The sequence below is a fragment of the Oryx dammah genome, unplaced genomic scaffold (genome assembly GCF_014754425.2).
Source record: "Oryx dammah isolate SB20612 unplaced genomic scaffold, SCBI_Odam_1.1 HiC_scaffold_16, whole genome shotgun sequence".
In the NCBI taxonomy this organism is placed as follows: Eukaryota; Metazoa; Chordata; class Mammalia; order Artiodactyla; family Bovidae; genus Oryx; species Oryx dammah.
In genome coordinates this window covers 38,403,010-38,422,496 of record NW_024070200.1, presented here as the reverse complement: position 1 = coordinate 38,422,496, position 19,487 = coordinate 38,403,010, and the positions used below count along the sequence as shown (strand labels likewise).

At 49.1% G+C, this 19,487-nt stretch overlaps 1 protein-coding gene across 1 annotated transcript; it reads left to right on the top strand.

Annotated features, from left to right (window-relative positions):
- Positions 1-5,122: 5,122 nt before the first annotated feature.
- On the top strand, positions 5,123-12,093 carry CRABP1 (cellular retinoic acid binding protein 1). Its single transcript, XM_040257357.1, has 4 exons — positions 5,123-5,341; positions 5,884-6,062; positions 8,048-8,161; positions 11,807-12,093. Exons 1-4 carry the CDS (start codon positions 5,272-5,274, stop codon positions 11,855-11,857), a joined length of 414 nt encoding a protein of 137 aa, XP_040113291.1. The 5' UTR covers positions 5,123-5,271; the 3' UTR covers positions 11,858-12,093.
- The last annotated feature ends 7,394 nt before the right edge of the window (positions 12,094-19,487 follow it).

Sequence of the window (19,487 nt, the reverse complement as noted above, 5' to 3'; positions counted from 1 at the left end):
CCAGGCCCCTGTCCCCTGGCCTCCCACTCCCCCCAGCAGAGACGCACTCTGAAGCCTGAAATTCAAATATTGTGATCCATCTTAACCAAGACCTTCATCTCTTGCCAGGCTGTATCTCTACTCCAGAGCCCTCACACTATGGCAAACTGAATTCTTCATCCTAGAGGCCTTCCCAAATGCTCCCTCTTGTTGCTTTATGGAATTCCACTTCCTAACGGTTCCATCTGTGCATCCCCATGAACCTCAAAGCTTTTATATCATCCAAGGTGGAGGTCAACATCCTCCCCATGAAAATCATCTACCACAGTCTGGGTTGGGGCTCTTACCTTCCAAGCCACCTCTAAGCTAAAAACCCCATGCAGATATATCCTTCTTCAGTCATCTGACCCCACTGATTTACCTTTCTAAATATTTCTCAATTTGCTCCCTTCTCAGCCTTGAGCCCTCTTTATCTCCTGCCTGGATGGTTATAGTAAACTCCTCATTGGCTTCCATGCATTAGCTCTCAATCTCCTTCGACTCATCCTCCATAAAGGTCACCAGTGGGATCTGTTTAAAATGCAATCTGATCCAGTCAATTTTCCTTAAAAATCTTCCATGGCTCCCATTGCTTTCAGTGGAATTGATCACAGTGGGTTTAGCGCCACACCAGTCCTGCAGATTATTTCATAGACATAAGATTCAGGAAATGCTATAAACAATTTAAGATTCATAATGTACATTAGCATCATATGGATGGCTTCAGGACTTCCCCGATGGTTAAGAATCCACCTGCCAATGCAGGGAACAAAGGTTCAATCCCTGTTCTGGGAAGATTCCACATGCCATGGAGCAACTAAGCCTGTGCACCACAGCTACTGAAGCCCTCATGCCCCAGAGCCCATACGTTGCAATAAGAGAGTAGCCCCCACTCACCACAACTAGAGAAAGCCCACAAGCAGCAACGAACACTCACTACAGCCAAAAACAAATAAATAAAAATTGAAAAGATGGCTTCATCATCCTGAACTCCAGCATCTTGCTCTCTGACCATGCCCACCTTCTTGCTATCCCCCAGTCCACGTGTTCTTCAGCTTCACAGGACATCCGGAACTCAAGCCCTTCCATTTCTCTCTGCCCTAGTCCTGTCAGACCTCACTGGAATCCTGCCTCATGCCCAGCATCACTTCTGTGCAGCCTGAGTCACTTCTCCCATTTTCAGAAGGGGCTCTTCTAAGTTTGCAGAAGACCATCTCCTACTTATGGGGTGAAGAGAGAACTTAGGAACTCCCTTCATGTCTGGCTCCCTTTCCTCCTGCTTCCCCCTGAAGGCAGACATCTCCACCTACATTCTGCATCTAGTCCTCTCTCCCCTTTACCACCTGTATCCATCTTCTTTCTCCTATATCTTCTACCTTTGCTTTACTCTCTACCTTTAGCCTATAAATATCAAACTCCTCCATCCAACATGCAAACAAACCCCCCCAGTAGTTCTTTGAATGCTGCCTCCTTTCATAACTGCTAAGCCGTCTCCTCTCCCCCATATAGCCTTGCTTTTCTAAAGAAAAATCTACCTTCTCCACTTCCATTTCACTCTTTTCATTCCAGACTCAACCCACTGCAGCCTTTCAGACTCCACTACCTTCTGAAACTGCTCTGGTCGCAGTCGCCTAGTTACTGACTCATGTATTCACTGCCTTGCCTTCACGATCCTCCCTGGAGCAGCTGGCACTGATGGCCCATCCCTTCTTTTGTACATGGCTATGTCCTAGCTGGTAGGACATGAGCCCCTGCTTTTCCTCCCGCTTCCTTTGACTCTGCTCTGCTCACCTACCCCCTACACACTGAGAGTCTCTACATGTCCTGAGAAGGACTCATCTCCTGCTTGTGTGCTCCCCCAGCAGCAAATAAGACCATCCAGTGCACAACCCAGACACTAGGGTCACACTTGTCAACCTTCCTTCCACTTCTCCTTCCCTCCCAGGCTTAGCCGGTCATACAGTATGGCAGAGCCAACCTGACCGTACAGACGAGAAAACTTGCCAAACACAGTTCCAGGGGCCCTACCCTGACTTACTGAATCCAAAGCTCCCAGGCTGGGCCTGGGAATCTGAGTTCCTAGAAAGCACCTCCAGCCTGCTGGGATGTCTGGCTCAGTCCCAGACTGGCATTTAGGAACCACTGTTCTCTGATTTGTCCCCTGCCAATCTCCACTGCCAACAGCACCTCTGCTTGCCCCCATCTGATCCATCTTCCACATTGAAGCTAAAATGCCATAGGACTATGGCTCACCTCTCCTAAAACCCTTCTATATGCCTTCTCCAAGAACCTCACTTCATAGCCATGAGCACTTAGTGGAGTGACTCTGCTCCCCTCCTATGTCACCTCCAGCCTCACTCCCCCAGATGATGCACTCCAGCTGCCCCAAAGGTAATTAGTCCCCAAACCCACAGCCCTGTTCTACAGCTCCTGGCTTCGCACACGTTGCTCTTTCCAATCAGACCTCCTCACTCCCTCAGCCCCTCTGGATTGACTCTAAAGGCTCAACACAAGCTGGGCTAAAAGCCTGCTCCTTAGGCACTGTTAGCCCACACGGGGACCACAGATTTCCTAGGATTTTCCCCCCAGGTAAATGGTGGGCCCTTAAGACAAAGCCTGGACTTTGATTCGTCACCATCCCCGGAGCTGAACCCAGCAAGATTAGTGGATGGAAGGGTGAAATAAGAGAAGGAATGGGAGAGAGCAGAAAGGCCCAGAGAAGTCGGGGTGATTCTGCCTATCTGTCCTTAGGCCCAGGCCACCAACTGACTTCTCCTTAGCAGGGACTCTGCTCTGGATTCTCAGGCTGGGTTCTCAGAAATACCACCCTCGTGAGGTTTGTGCTGTCCCCTAGGCTCTGACATTCCCCTAGTAGCCAGGTCAGAGAGGGAGCTGCATTCCCCCCTCTCCATGTGCCCTCTGATAAGGTCTGGGGCATCTAAGAAGTCTTAGCTCCTTCTATCTGCCCTGGCCACCTCTGAACTCATTAACAAGGACAGTGGGTTCAGAGGACCCCGGGACCAACTTGCACTCTGAACTAGCAGTCCCCTCCTCTTCCTGGACCCTCTCCCACCCTCGCTCAGTGCCTGAGCAATGCACCACGACTCCCCCATCCTGTCTCTTCCTTTTCCCCCTCTTTGCCCACTCAGTGCCTTTGCTGCAATACCTGCCAGCCACTTCAAGGCTTTCCCTGTGGCTTTGACTCCCAACTTTACTTCCCTCCACTGTCCTGCTTCAACCCCTCCCCAGCCTGGTCTGAAGATGGCAGAGGCCATGTTGGGGAGGAGAGCTGGATGGGGGCAGTGGTCTGCGTTAGTTGGATGGCACCCCCACTTAGCCCCCTCACTGTGCAGACCCCAGACCCTCCATAAAGTGGGCTTGATTCTGTGGCAGCCCTAGCCTCTGCCTCCCACACTGAGGATCAGGTACACAATTTGTGGATCTCGTGCAACATGAAAATACAGGACCCCTTGCCCAAAAGTGGTTAATAATTTCAAGATGGCAGTAGGAGAGCACTGAACCAAATGCCAGGCCCTCCTAAATGCCTGGCTCTGTGGACTACACAGGTCTCACGTCCATGAAGCTGGCCCTGCCCACACCCTTTCCCAGCTGGGGACAGCCCCTCTCTCCTCTCCTGTCCTCAGCTGCTTTCTAGGGCAGCTTCTTAGGGCCTGAGAGCAGGACCCCAGCCCCAGGCACCCATAGAGGTCCAGAGCCCTGCTCAGCAGGCACTCAGCTCCTGCAGTCCCTCTGGGGATCTTCACCCCCACTACCTCTGGGCTGCAGGGTACATACACCCTCCTCAGATCAATGCTTATTGACTGAGCCCCACCTGGCTAAGCCTGTGGAAGAGAGTACAAGTTGACAAACGCTCAAACACTGCCCTCCAGGTGCTCAGTTTAATAGCAGGATTAAAATTTAAACAAGAGCAGGACCAAACACAGAATTCGGCAGGTTCAGAAAAAAATCATCATATTTGATTAGGAAGCTGACATATTTGATTAGGAAGCTGAATTTCAAAAGAGATGGCATAAGGTGGACTTCCATGAGTGGGCAAGATTTTACTTACCCGAGGAGGAAAAGGGCTTTCCCCGACGGTTGCACAGCAGGCGCTTAGAGGTGGGAAGATGCCTGGCAGGTCCCAGAATCCTGGGTTGTGCAGTTTGCCAAGGCATACTGACGGCAGAGGAGTGGAAAGAGACTGGAAGGGAATTTTAGGGTCTGCGTGCAAAGCTCTAAGCGCTGTGGTGAAATGTTTGTACTTGTAGTGGAGGCACTGAGGGGGCGTTAGGTTTGGGCCATATTTCGGATTAAAGGGAGAAAAGAGGCGATTTCCTCAACTTGGCCCTCCCAGCCTGCCGGTAAGTGCAAAGTCTCACTTTTCTGCAAAACAGGCCGCTGATATCCAGGGTTCTGGAGCTTATTCAGTCCACCCTTCTCTGAGCTACCTACAAGGATGCAGCTGCCTGGGTTCCCTCCCGTCACACCAACGCGGAGGACCCACTATCTCGCGCGATCCTGGGTTCCGAGCAGCAGCGCCGGGCGGTGTTGGAGTGGTTTGAGGCTTTTCCGCCATTTCCTTCCGTGGTCCTGCTCGTGGTGGTGGTGGTGCGGAAGTAAGGTGGGTTGGTGGTGGTTGCGGAATAGGATCCAGGACTGGGAGTGGAGGCGACCTACTGGGCGCATCCAGAAGCCATGCCTGGGAGTGGGGACAGGGTGGCTGTCATCCCCTGGTGAACCTACTACCCACTTATTTTAACTTTATATTATGTATATTCTCAAACATATACGAAAGTAGAGAGAGTGGTATAATGATTTCGCCAGCCCCCACCGCCGAGCTTCAACGATTTTCTCCTCTTGGCCAGTATTGCTACATCTAATCCTCTCCCACCACCCACTTTAAAGAAGGATGTAGGTGGCCCGGGGGTGGCAGAGACGCCCCCCACCCAGAGTTGTAGGAGAGCTGGTACCAAGCTTGCACCCCTGGCGAATGGACCGCCAAGGGGCAGAGCGCGGGCACAGTAGGGCTGGGAGAGGGGCTCACGCTGGGTAGGGGCCGCGGGGGGTGGGGGGCGGGGCTAGCGGGGCGGGGCTTGGAGCGGCGAGGGGGTTGGGGGCGCTCTCCCGGTGACTCAAGGCGCGTGGGGCTGGGCGCAGAGCTGCAGTCTCCGCCTTTGCAGCTTGGAGTGTGCCCGCTGCGCCGCAGCTGTCCGTGCCTGCCGCCGCCTTCCCGCCGCCGCCACCGCTGCCACCATGCCCAACTTCGCCGGCACCTGGAAGATGCGCAGCAGCGAGAATTTCGACGAGCTGCTCAAGGCGCTGGGTAAGCTGGCCCGGGCAGCGCGCCCCGACGGAGGGTAGCGGCCGGAGGCGCCCCGGGGCCCGCGGGGAGTCGGCTTTAGGGACCAACACCAGGCAGGAGAGAGTCCTGGGTGCCTTAGATCGGGGCGAATTCCAAGGAGCATCCCATCTAGAAGTGGCGAGGAGAGCCTGGGATCCACTAATCCCGCGAACGTTTGCTGGATCCTTGGCGTTTTCCCCGACGGCTCGGTCTTTATCTCGCTCTAGATCATCGCTAGGAGACATTATTACTGAAATCCTGGGAGGGTCGGGGACTTTAAGTTTGGGGACTCATTTTGAGACCAGGCCCTACCACGTGCTACCGAAGGAAAGCCATTTACCCTCTCTGAGCCTCAGTTTCTCATCTTGAAAATCAGGGCGAGAGCCGGGGGAGGAATGGTTCATTTGTAAGTCCCCTTTCTATAGTCAGAGGGTTTGGGAAATGCCGGGCCAGTTCTGGGACAATGGGCGGGTGACGAGACCCCGTGACCCGAACCCGGGTCGCCCCCGTTCTTCCCGGGGCAGGTGTGAACGCCATGCTGAGGAAAGTGGCCGTGGCGGCAGCGTCCAAGCCGCACGTGGAGATCCGCCAGGACGGGGACCAGTTCTACATCAAGACGTCCACCACGGTGCGCACGACCGAGATCAACTTCAAGGTCGGAGAAGGCTTTGAGGAGGAGACCGTGGACGGACGCAAGTGCAGGGTGAGGTCCCGGAGTCTGGGCAGCCTTCCCGGATCCCTGCTCCCTACCCAGGACCCGTTGCAGCCAGTTGAGACCCCCGTATCCTTTTGCAGCCTGTGCCGCGCCTTCCTTGCAGGGCGTGTGCATCGGCTGTTTGCCCAGAGGATCTGTGCAACTCGTTGCCCTGGGCTAAGGAGAAAGTCCCACCCCAGCCGCTCCTAACCTCCTCCCTAAATTGCCTCCCGGGGTGCTAACCGCCGCGCTTAAAGCGCGGGCTTTGGGTTACACCGCGTTCCCTGCAGGCGTTTCTGCGGCATTTTGCAGCGATCCTCGCGCGAGCGCAGGCGGCTGGAGAGGAGGAGGAGGTGGCTGGGCCGCGTTGCCCGGCCGTTCTGCTGCCACGTTTCCTGTCGCAGGTGGAGCCGCAGCTCTTGCGTCCCGCCCTCCCAGGTCCCTGGGCCCTTGGGAAATTCGCTCTGGATCCAGTTTCAACAGTCTTGATGGCCCCGGTACTTCTCCTGCCCGCCCTCACTTAGGTTCCTTAAAGGAAAAGACGAAACCTTTCCAAAAGCAAGGCAGATTCTGCCCGGAGAATGGACTGAGTGCCCTCTTTTAGTACCCAGGGGCAAGAATTCTGTTTCTCTCAGTTTATCGGTCCCAGGGATGAATCGGTGGACTGAAGCAAGGGGTTATAAATTCCTTTTTCAGATGGGCAAAGTCGCATTTGGTTGGTCTGTGGAATAGAATGGAGGGTTGACTACCCATGTATTTTGAGGGCAGATGGAAAAACAATCGCTGATGCTACCACTTATTTAAAAAGTGACAAAATGTCTCCCTCCTCTCCCCCAAGGTTTGAAAAAAGAAAAACTCATAGCATTCCAGAGAGTGAGAAATTGTTTTTCACCTTTCCGGAACCGTGCCTGTCTGATCTAGAGTGAGACTCTCTGGGCACCGGGTTTGGGAGGACATAGAGACACAGCCCCCCAGAAGCACCCTGGCCCATGAAGCAATATTTGACCCCTGGAGTTGACACAGCCTGAAAATGATATCTTGGGCTCTGTTTGCAAAAACAAAAGAGCAGGACATCTCTTCAGCGTAGAGGGAAGGTCTGGGAGTCTAAGGTAAAAGGCCTGGCAATAGGCAGAACTCAGTTTGAGTATATCCAACAGTGAGTACTGCTGGAGACCGTAATTCTGATCAGAAATCAAAGGTTCACAGGACAGCCTGGGGAGCGGGGCTTCATCCATCCCCACCCTGCCTAGTGAACGTGTCCCACGTGTTAGTTAAAAAGACAGTATGTGCACATTCAGGACAGCCGCCTAGCCCATCTGTATAGCATTTTTCTTCATGCAGACGCCGGGGAAAACTACAGCGGAATCCCTTCTTTGCCTCCTACCTCTGACAGCATGAAGACCCTTAAGATCTTAAAAAAAAATTTTTGTTTCTAGAGAGATGTAACTTGGCAAGTGGCAGTGTTTTTATTCTCAGAGTCAGAGAAACTCAGGATTATCAGAGCAGGCTGTGTACTGCGTCTGCTCAGTGCAAACAGAAAGAGAGACATTATCCCCAAATCCGTGCAAGGAAAATCTCCTGATTTGCTGACTAGATGTGGTCACAAATATGGTGTCTTAACCGTTCTAAAATTTTGTATTTCTGTTGTGAAGCTTTTTGCCAACAGCCAAATTGCTTGAAGGGGGAGTCCATTTTGACATAAATGAATCATTATATGCTCTCAATTTTATTCCTGAAGATGTAAGGCATGCCTGAGGCTTTGCTGCTTCTGTGTGTGTGTGTGTAATATAAGGTATATTTATACTCCCATAAAATCTGTGGTCAGCCCTCTGAATTTGGGCTTGATAAGGCACAGCAGAGAAGGTTCTGTGCGCTGCTGACAGGGACCATGTGTTGCTTCTTTGCAGAGCAATTATTCTCCCGTGCTCATTGTTGTCTCTGCTCCCTGCTGCCAAGACTGTAATTAATGTCACTAATGGTTTTCCTGCCCGCAGAGCTTACCCACTTGGGAGAATGAGAACAAGATCCACTGCACACAAACTCTCCTGGAGGGGGACGGCCCCAAAACCTACTGGACCCGCGAGCTGGCCAACGACGAACTCATCCTGGTGAGTGAGACCCCCCACCCGCAACCCTGAAAGGAGCTCGCAGGTTTCCAGCCGCGCAGCCCAGCCCCACCGACGTCGTCCTCACTCGCCCATTCAGGGAGAGACCCTCTATGCTCTGGCTTAAAATGTAGGCAGAAAAGCTCAAGATGACAGTTTAGGCCAAAGGAAATCACTGTTAGATGGCTGGCAGGAGAACGGAGTGGCTCAGGGGGCAGAGCAGGGGCTAGAGACATGCTGTGCTGCCGGCCACTATCCAAACCCACACATCCCGGCGGTGACTTGCTGACTTACTTAAACCAACCTCCCCTCCATTTGAGCTCAGCGTGCGTGGGCTCTGCGAGGTCCCAGAGTTCACTCTGCAGAAGGAGTTTTCCTCACCTCACCATTCTCCACTTTGCTGCCTAGGAAAGACTTCAGAAATTTCAGTACGCCTGCACTGGAAGTCTTTTTACCGCACCCCACCCCTGCCCCCGGACTTACAGATTCCGATGGCTTTCCGGGAGACAGACAAGAAATGCTAATTTAAGACAGTCTGAGAGTTAACTGGAGAGGGTAATCAGGGAATCAGATTGAAGTATTTTAAACATCCCTTACCGTGCAAAATATACCTGCTGAGGCCAAGTTAGAAACTTCTTTAGTTAAATCACACACCTCCTTCCCCTTTATTTAGGGGAGCAAAGGAAGTGGTGGGGGGGGCAGGAGTGAAAGACAGCTCCCTGTTATGCTCCCTTTGTGTTTCAGAACAGACCAAGCTTTCCTGACAACAGCCTTCCCCACCCGCCTCTTCACTCCCCCCAACCACCCCCACTCGACTCTACCCCACCCCCACCCCCACTAGAAAAGGGGAAAGCTGTTGTGGGTAACCAGGAAATGATATCCTTTGTTCTCCATCAGGCCTGTTGTTAACATCTCCCCTCTAAGACTGCCTGCTTGCCCGTCTTAATGAGCGTCACCCTGAAATGTCGGGAAAGGAGGTAGCAAGGAATGCTAGGTCAGGACTCACTGTGACCCGGGCCTGGCCCTTCCCTCCCCAAGCTGTAAAATGAGGGTTTGGACTAAAGCCTCGTTCCCCCCCCCCGACCCAGGTCCCTCTCAGCCCTGAAATTACATGTTTATTCTGTAGGAAGACCCTCCATTGAGCTGTTTCTGTTACTTCTGGGGAGGCTGCTTGATCTCACTCTTGCCTTCTTGTCCTTCCCTGAGATGATTTCCCAGACTTCCTCCTTTCACACAGAAAGGACTGGCTTCATTTGCAACCTGGTTAATGTTGTTTCCAGGGCAGGAATACATTGATGGGGTTGGGGGAGCAATTTGAGGCCGAGAGATGGAAATTTAAGAGAAAAAGGGACATATTCATTGGGACCAGGGATAGCAAAGAGGGAGATGATTTTTAGAGTTCTTGAGGGTAGCTGAGGGTTAAGTAGGCTCGGTGTGCTTGGTGAGAAAGTGTGATTTTATTAATCTCTGTAGTATCTGAGCAGCCCGCACACTGGCTTGATTCTGTTAGGAGATTTCCCCCACTTCCAACTCCCCCACTTGCATCTCCACCCGTGCTTCTCTCCCTGGCTCAGCAGACATATACATACATACATATGAGCCTCAAAGGGAACATTAATTCTTGGCATTTGGGATCTAAAATATGGGCTTTTGTTCCAAGGGTTATTATCATTAATAAATCCAAATGTAGGGAGATGCCGCCTCTATAAACAAGAGGCAATTTATTCTGGTTAACTTGAAATAAGCTCTCCCAGCAACCCCGGGCTGTAACTTGCCTTCTTTTGAAAACTGAGTGAAGTCCCTTAAACCACTCTGGAACAGTGTAGAGAGAGTTTCTTTCAGGAACCTCTCATAATGGTTTGCGGGCTGAGAAGGACATTTTGAACGTGGTTGGAAATGTAGCCATTTCTTCTTGTTCCGTGAAGCCATTTGATGGCCTGGGTGAGGTGACGATCATTCTAGCACAGGTAAAGAGTCCAATCCCCAAACTTTGGCCTGCCATGGGACCCTCCATGGCCATAGAGCTGGAAGAGTTTTGGAAAACTGACATGGTTCTGACAGGTCTGGACACTTGAGAGGTGAATTTCTATAGGAACCCCTGCCTTACCCTCCCCCAGCACCCAGCATCATCTGCTAATGAGGAGACGGAGGAAGACCAAGAAAGTGTCCAGAGCAGGCACAGCTGTGCCGCTGGTATGATCAGTAGTTCCCTATTTAGGCTGGTGATGAGCATTTGATTCCTTCATAATCACTAATGACTAGTATTTCCCTGAAACACACATTAGAATAATGTCCCAGCTCATGTTCTCTGAGAGCATCTCATGACCAATTGAGTGACCCAGGGGAAGATACAAGTATGTTCACGCTCTTGCGTGCACGTGTGCTAAGTTGCTTCAGTCATGTCCAACCCTTTGTGACCCCATGGACTGTGTAGCCTGCCAGGCTCCTCTGTCGATGGGATTCTCTAGGCAAGAATACTGGAGTGGGTTGCCATGCCCTCTTCCAGGGGATCTTCCCAACCCAAGGATAGAACCCATGTCTCCAATGGATCCTGCATTGCAGAAGGATTTTTTTTTTTACCACTGAGCCACCAGGGAAGCCCATTCACGCTCTTAGTTCAGGGTTTTTAACCTAAGGCCCTTTTGACAATTTGAAAGATAGGGGCTCTCCCACAGAAAAACGTACGTCTGCAAACAAACATCTACGTTAGTCGACAGACTGGGGACATCCTGTTTGTCTTAAAATTTTTTTAATATATTGCTTTTTTCTGTCCCAGTTATCTGTGAGAGACCCAGGAGAGCAGGCCTTGTGAGTAATTGCCAGTTTTTGAAAGAGTGGAGACAGCTTACTTACAGGGATAGAGGCCAGAAGAAAATGGTCCTTCCTCCTCCATTTGTGGAATGATTTGTGCCCTCTCCACAGCAAACAAAGAGTCATAAAACTGTAGCTGAAAGAACTTGGGATCATCTTGTTCAATTGCACTCCTGCCCTCAACTCCCTGTGCTCCATCTCCGAATTGTCCAAGAGACCAGAGCGGTGCCCCAGCTCACCGGCTGTGAATTGCAGGCCTAGGTTTGGCAGCCTATGCCATGCTCTTGCAGCCAAGACCACGTTTCTAGCTCACGGATTCCTTGAGTATTACTGATACAACATCTCAGGTGTCTCTCAGGATGGACAGCCGCTTCCTAGAAGGCACTTCTACACCCTTTCCAAGGATATCCCACCTGACTGTTGATTACTGGATCCCAGGGCTCAGTGGCCCCAGGCCCACTGCTGTCTTGAAATCACTTGAAAAGAGACAGAACCACTTCAGAAATGTCCAGTATGACATACCACCACCCCCGCTTCAGTTTAATTTAAAAAACCAAAGCCAGGAAACTTGCATTTTTTTATGTCAGCACTCCTAGGTTCCAGAAGCAAAGGAAAACTGCACACAATATAATTCTATACCCTAGTTGCCTCTCTGCCAGCGCAGAGCTCAAGGGAGGGAAAAAAAAAAATTCTTAGCGCTGAGCATGAACACACAGCACAGGAAATTGAATGTCTGTTACAAAGAGTTTTTAACAGGGCAGTAAGTGGCCTTATTAGCGATATGCTTTAAACATTTTTGCACAGACATCTGCACTGATTGGTTTTCCTTCCCTGCAGACGTTCGGCGCCGATGACGTGGTCTGCACGAGGATTTATGTTCGGGAATGAAGGCGGCCAGCTTGCTCCAGCTTTGGGGGTGGGATGCATGTTCCCCCAAGGAATGTCATAGTTCTGAGCTGCCAGTGGACCTCCTCTTCCCCGGTATTAATGTTAGGTGATCCCGATGTCCCCCCAGTAATGCTGTAGTGTTTTCCCCAAGGCTTTGTGCCTCCGTGTCCCTGGCGCTCCGTAGTCTGGCATCTGTATGGGTTCATCAGTCATTAAACTGGCTGTACACACCTCAAGGCTTTCTCCTTCTTTGGACTGCCCCTTCAGTTTCCACAAAGGTCTTGGTGATCCTACTGACCCGAGCTCTGCACTGGTCTGCGTAGGGGCTTTCGGCTTCCACCTGCTGCCCTGGTGCAGAGCTTGGAGCATACAGCAAGGGTGGCGAGCTGGGCTCCCTCTGAAAGGATTCACACTGAAGATCCAGGTGTGCTTAGACTTCCCTATGCTTGTGTTTTAATTGAATTAGTTGATATATTGGTGGTTCCCAGCAGGAAAGTGAGGGAATATTTGAAAGGGTTAATTGAGGAGAGCTCAGAATGAAGGGGCTATTTACACAGGCCTTTACATGGACGGGGTGAAGAGAACCAACAAAGGATGGTGAGGTACTCAGAGACCAGCAGTAGGGAGCTGGTATACTTCCCTAGAGAGACAGACAGAGGAGTCATCAGACCACAGGAGCCTGGAAGAGAGACCACTACGTACAAGAGTTGTGGAGTACACAGAAGAATGTGGTCACTGCCAAAGCCCCAGTATGTGGGTAGAAGGGGGTTCAGAGGGTCGGGGAGAGTCTCTGGTTTGGAACAAGGGGGTTAAATATACTGACCATTCAACTTTCAATCTCTGATCTACTTATTCTGTCCACTGGCCAAACCTATCTGGAATCTAGAGGGCAAAAGAGTGGGCAGGTCGGGGGAGGAGGGTACTGCCCACAAGAGTTACCCTCCTAGGACATAGACAACGGGAGAATGGATCCCAACATGCAAAAGGACAATAATCCACAGTCACCAACTCTAACATTCGAAACATCAGAATTCATATGAAAATCTGCATTTCTATTCCCTCAGAAAAATGGGGAAAATCTGGCATCTCTTACAGGGCAACAGTTGGCTTAGCAACTTTTCCCCCTTAAGTGGAACTTAACACTCTCTGCCTTCCCATGGGCCCCACCATTGCCCCTGCCCTCATCTGCATTGCTTGCCTGGCTTCTCAGGCATCTCTCTCTGCCATCCTAGGGGTTCTTGGCAAAGCCAGGCCAGAGTCGGCTGGGGAGTTGGCTGTGTAGGCATGGGTGAGGCCCAGTTTAGATGACCGGTTTAAGGTGACCCTAAAGAGCTCACCCTGGGTGGCTCAGATGGGAAAGAATCTGCCTGCAATGCAGGAGACCCTGGGTTTGATGGGTGGGGAAGATCCCCTGGAGAAGGAAATGACAACCCACTCCAGTATTCTTGCCTGGAGAATTCCATGGAAAGAGGAGTATGATGGGTTACAGTTCACAGGATTGCAAAGAGTTGGACACGACTGAGCGACTTAATACTTTCACTTTCAAAGAGTTTACACCCTGATGGGCAGACACCTAAGGCCCAGGTACCACCACCTGTATGTAAACGAGGACACCTTTACCTGACTTACCACACCGCCGCAGTCCAGAACCCTACTTTGCTGATGAGAACTTTGGCTCTTTCTCAAAGATTCTACTACTTACATGTAGGAGCAGTTGCCTAATGGTTTCTTGGAGGAAGGGGGCTGGAGTGGCACCTCTAAGGAAGGGGAGAACCAGGACTGTCTGAAGCACCACTTTACTTAGACTCAGAACAGAGGCTGTAGCCTGTTTCCCTTGAATCCTTTTCTTCTTCATTTTCCGGAGAAAAAGACACAGAGTTTCTCACCCCTGTTGGAACACTGCTCATAGGACATTAGCATGGGACCCAATATGGGAATTGCTGCTATAATTTTCAACCTTTAGATATTTATGTGTACACACATTGGTGGCTCAGATGGTGAAGAATCTGCCTGCAATGTGGCAGACTCAGCTGCCATCCCTGGGTTGTGAAGATCCCCTGGAGGAGGGCATGGCAACCCACTCCAGTATTCTTCCCTGGAGAATTCCACAGACAGAGGAGCCTGGTGCGCTACAGTCCATGGGGCTGCAAAGAGTCCGACATGACTGAGCAACTCACAGACACATTACATATGATATATAATTTACACATACATGTAGGATGAACACCTACACAAAATACCACTGTCATCAGATTAACCTCACTATGATGCTATTCTAAACATGTCACTCGTCTGCTCAGCAAACCCACGGTCTGCGACAGAAAGGTCAAACTCTCTGGGGCCCTCCATGTCTTGGTCTCAACAGGTGAAACAAAGAATGAGGGTTTTGGTGTCTGTCACACCTGGCTTCAACTCCTGGCCACACCTTTGGTTTGCAAGTACAAGAAACCCAACCCCAACCAGCCCCAGCATAAAGGAACATACTCTGCGACAACACAGCTGAACCTTGAAAACGTTATGCTAAGTGCAAGAAGCCAGTAACAAAGGACCTCACAGTGTATGGTTCCACTTCTATGAAATGTCCAGAACAGATGAATCCATAGACACAGGGCGGACTGGTGGTTGCCTAAGGCTGGACATAATGGGAGGAAATGGGAGTAAAAAGTTTCTTTGGGGTGTGGGGGCTGGTGATAATGAAAATGTTCTAAAATTGATGTGGTGGTAGTTGCACAACTCTACAAACACACAAAAAAACCACTGAATTGCGCATTTTAAATGGATGAATTATATACGAATTATCTTAATAAAGCTATTGCTTTTTTTTTTTTAAGGAAGTGCTGACCTGGTTGTGAAGAATGCTGGGGAAACTCTTAGAATTCAAGCAAAAGCTTCAGGAGCTGGGCCTTAAGCCCTAGAATCTGAGGCAAACCCCTCTACCCCTCCATCTCTGACTCCATTTTGACTTCTTTATAGAACTGATTCAGGTCATATGACCACCCCTGGACCAATCACAATTGAGGGAAAACAGTACAGTGATTGGCCAGGCCTAAGACATGTGACCTCTCCTGGGCTAGTGGGCAGAACCTTTTAGAAAAGAAGGAATAGCGGGGAAAGAACTGGGTAGGAAGGAACTGATTAAGCTATCCTCCATCAGTTCAGTTCAGATCAGTTCAGTCACTCAGTCGTGTCCGACTCTTTGCGACCCCATGAATCACAGCACGCCAGGCCTCCCTGTCCATCACCAACTCCCGGAGTTCACTCAGACTCACGTCCATCGAGTCGGTGCTGCCATCCAGCCATCTCAACTGGCTAGCAAACCTTGGACAAATTATTTAGTCCCTTGCTATGTAAAATGAGGACAATAAAATCCATTTGGCCTGGCTGGTATGGAGATTAGTGGATTTAAGGTTTGTAAAGTACTAAAAGCTTTATATTTATCTTCCCTAGTGGCTTCTGGTAGAGAATCTGCCTGCTAATACAGGAGACATGGGAGACACAGGTTCCATCCCTGGGTCGGGACGATCCTTTGGAAAAGGAAATGGCAACCCTCTCCAGTATTCTTGCCTGAAAAACCCCATGGACAGAGAAGCCTGGTGGGCTACAGTCCATGGGGTCGCAATGTCAGACAGGACCTAGCGACTGAACAACAAAAGAGCTTTTGAGATTTCTACACAATCCTGCCCTGTAGCCACGTGGGTCCAGACCCTGATTCCCACTCCTCTGAGTCTCTCAGATCTTTTACGTTTTCAAGGCCCGCATTCACCTCCGCTAGGACATCTTCCCTCGATGTCTCTTGTGCCCACATCAGGCTCACAATTACAGCCTACCTTGTGCTTGAAGGTCTTCTATTGTGGTCCTGTGTTGTCGTTCCACATCTAGGTTTCTGACATTTTCTGCCAATCAGCCTGTGTGGTCCCTGAGGCCAGGAATGGCTGCTTAACCATCTCTGCCTCCTCCCCCACCACCCCCTACTGCCCCACCACAGGGCTTGGCAGATGGGGATAACTCTGTAAACATGTGCTGATTATCTGACTGATGAAGGGCCAACATTTTTTATAAGATCCAAACCTTCCTGAATGGATGTCTGCAAGGAAAAGCAGTCATATGGGCACAAACAGCAGTACTCAACTCAAACACCATCCAACAGTAAGAGAAATCCCTCAGGTAGGTAGTATATATAATGCACATAGCATATTATATCTCAGAGGCAGGGGGATAGAGATTGCAGGACTCATTTAAAATAAAAGTGTGAATAGTGCAGGAAGCCCTGCTCAGGAGCAGGAAAACTTGGAAGAAGCAAACTTACTGATTGCTTGTCCCAGCACCCCTTCCATCCACCTCCCACAGTAGAGGCTGGGAAAGTCAATGCTTTTTTTCCCAGCCTGCATTGTAACTAGCATTGAGCATGTGACTCAATTCTGGCTAATAAAACATAAAGGTAAGTCTTCCAGAAGTCTTCCAGGAAAGACTTCTCCTTCCTGATAAGAGAGGAGAGCCTGAGAAGGTAACATCTTACTGCCTCTCAATATGATATGTGATTGTGATGCCTGGAGCTGGTGCAACCATCTTATAACCATGAGGAAAGGAGATGTTGGCTCAGACTCATTGAGATAGTACAACCCGTACCTCTCTTTGGATATATTGCTATGTGATCTAAAAAAAAGAAAAAAGCCCTTCTTTGTTTAAGCCTGTTAATTCAGTGGTTTCCATACTTGCAAGTAAAAGCATTTCAAACTGATACACTGAAGTAATGGAACGGACAGGGGCCTGTCTGGATTGCAGATTTCTAGGAAGTCTTGTCTTGATGATGACTACCAGTGCTATGGAACTAGACAATGTGCCATCTTGCTCAAAGGAAAAAATAATGTCAAAATATTCTGTGGCAGTTAAGATTCTTTGCATATTATAACATCTTTCTTAATTCCCTTTTTTATTTAAAATTTTTTTAAATTAAATTTATTTATTTGGCTGCACTGGTCTTAGTTGCAACAGGTGGGATCTTCGACCTTCTTGGGGCATGTGAACTCTTCGCTGTGGTATACGGGATCTGGTTCCCTGACCAGGGATTGAGCCCAGGCCCTCTGCACTGGGAACACTGGAGTCAGCCACTGGACCACCAGGAAGTCCCTCAAATTCCCTTTTACTTCATCTTCTTCTCTCATCATGGCAGCCAACATTTCCAAGTGAACAGCGGATGTTATCAAGAAAATGTAGGGCAACCAGCCTGCCAATGCAACATCTCGCACCACCAGTCTAACCCCACCCACTGCTTTCAGAGCCATCTGTTCTCTGGGAATACACTCCAGGGCTCTTCCCTCCTTTACTTTAAAGCTCATTTGTGTCTGGAAAGTCCTTGGATCTTCTCAAAAATGTCTCTTACATCTATATCCGCCCTCCCCAATGTCCAGCAAACTATCTCCTCTAAGATAAAAGAAAAGCAGTATGTCACTGGGTGAAAAATTAATCTTTGCAAAGTCCCCCGATGGTCAGATAAATGTGGGTCAGAGTAGATTTGAAGTCTTCTCTGACTGAAAACCCTTAAATTGATTGGACAGTTGTGCTTATCCCAACTCATCAGGGCCGCTTTGCTTGTAAGTGCTCTCAACCGTGAAGAGATGAAACTCAGAGAGGAGAAATGATTTGCCTAGGGTTATCATTGTAGGTGCTTCTCAAGATCAGCAAGACTTCTTTCTCTGGATTGAGAGGTGTATTTTTTTTAAACTCTTTATTATAGAAAATCTCTAGCATACACAAAAATAGAATTGTATGATTCCCCATATACCCACCACCCAGCTTCAACAACCGTTATGTCCCGTCTTGTTTCGTCTATCCTCTCCTCTCCTGGATTATTTTGAAGCAGATTCCAGACATTTTAAGATTCTGCTTACAAGTATTTCAGTATGTTGTGTCTAGATGTTAATAACTACCTTAAAAGTAACTACAATATCATTCTCACGTTTCGGAAGTTAAAAATAATTCCTAATATCATCAAATAGCTTATCAGTGTTCAGAGTTTCCTGTCTCATAATTTTTTTCTTCCTATTTGTTCAAATCAGGATTGAAATAGCCATACTTTGTGACTGACTGATACCTCTCTTAAGTCTCTTTGAATCTGTAAGTTCCCCTCTATCTCATCTTTTTTTTTTTTTTTTTACAGTGTATTTGTGGGAGAAACAGGTTGTTTGTCTTGAAATTTTCCTACAGTCTAAATTTTGATGATTACATTTCCATGGTGTTTAACATGTTTTGTTTCTCCTGTATTTCTTGAGAAGTGGTAGTTAGAGCCACACGCTCATTTAGATTCAGGTTTGATTTTCTTGGCAAGAATACTGCAGAGGTCGTGGGTCTGCTGTACGTCCCTCAGTGGACTCGTGATGTCTGCCTCTCTGTGATATTAGCAGCCGCTAGTGACCATTGCCTAGAGTCATGGTTTCACTAGAGGTTGAAACCTGGGGCTATTCTACTTCTATCATTGTTTCTTCACTTTTGAGCTAGCATATTTCCATTAGAAGATAATTCCTCTCATCTACTATGTGATTATCATGAGGCATAGTTTATATGGAAAGTGAAAGTCAGTCAGTCAAGTCTGACTCTTTGTGAACCCATGTACTGTAGCAAGCCAAGCTCCTCTGTCAGTGGAATTCTCCAGGCCAGAATACTGGAGTGGGTAGCCATTCCCTCCTCCGGGGGAATCTTCCCAACTCAGGGACTGAAGGTCTGCCACATAGCAGGCGGATTCTTTACCATCTGAGGCACCAGGGAAGTCCTTACATAGGAAAGGCAGAATCAGTGTTTGATTCTTTCCCTGTATTTACTAGTTTTCAAAATAATGTATTGGTCCTCTTGACATCCTTTAAAAGAGAGCAATTATTTTTGATGAGTTGTTTGTTTGTTTGTCTGTTGTTTGGTTGTTTGCCACACCATGCAACATGTGGAATCTCAGTTCCTAACCAGGGATCATACCGGTGCCCCCTGTATTCAAAGCATTCAAAGTGCCCCCTGGACTACCAGGGAAGTCCCTGTTTTTGCTTTCTTTTGGAAAGTCACTGTGAATTTGTAGATCTAAACATAGTTGATGTGTTTTAACTCATCACAGTTGCTATCCTTATAGATGCTGAAAGTGGCCCAGCTTTGGCCAGTGAGAGCCTTTTCAAATTGACTCTTGAGTCCTTCAGGAGGGCCCCGGTCATCTTTGGTAAATTCCTTGCTGTTTGGTATGACAAGACGTTCCAGGCTCATTCTGTGTGTTTCCTGCTCCAGACCTGGAATCACCCATTTGTTCAAGAAGTCCAGTCCGTCTGGAAGGCAATGGGATTTATCAATAGAAGCCACAGTTTAGGAGCCAGGGGAGGAGTCTAATTTGGAAGCCAGAGTTCTAGGACCCAAGAGGCAAGTACTAGACAGAAGAGTTACTCTGTAGTCCTGTGTTCCCTTTATCTTTTGCCCAAGACAGTGCTAAACAACATTCAGATGTTACCAACGCTGTCTGTGGTCAGTTTTCTGAGAATGACATCTCTTCCTTTTTACTCAGAAATGTGAGTAGTTTCTGGCCAACCCCTTTGTAGTAGAGGCAGTAGATTGGGAAACATCTGTATGCAATTCAGCACCAAGCTCTGAGGGCATCTGCTTT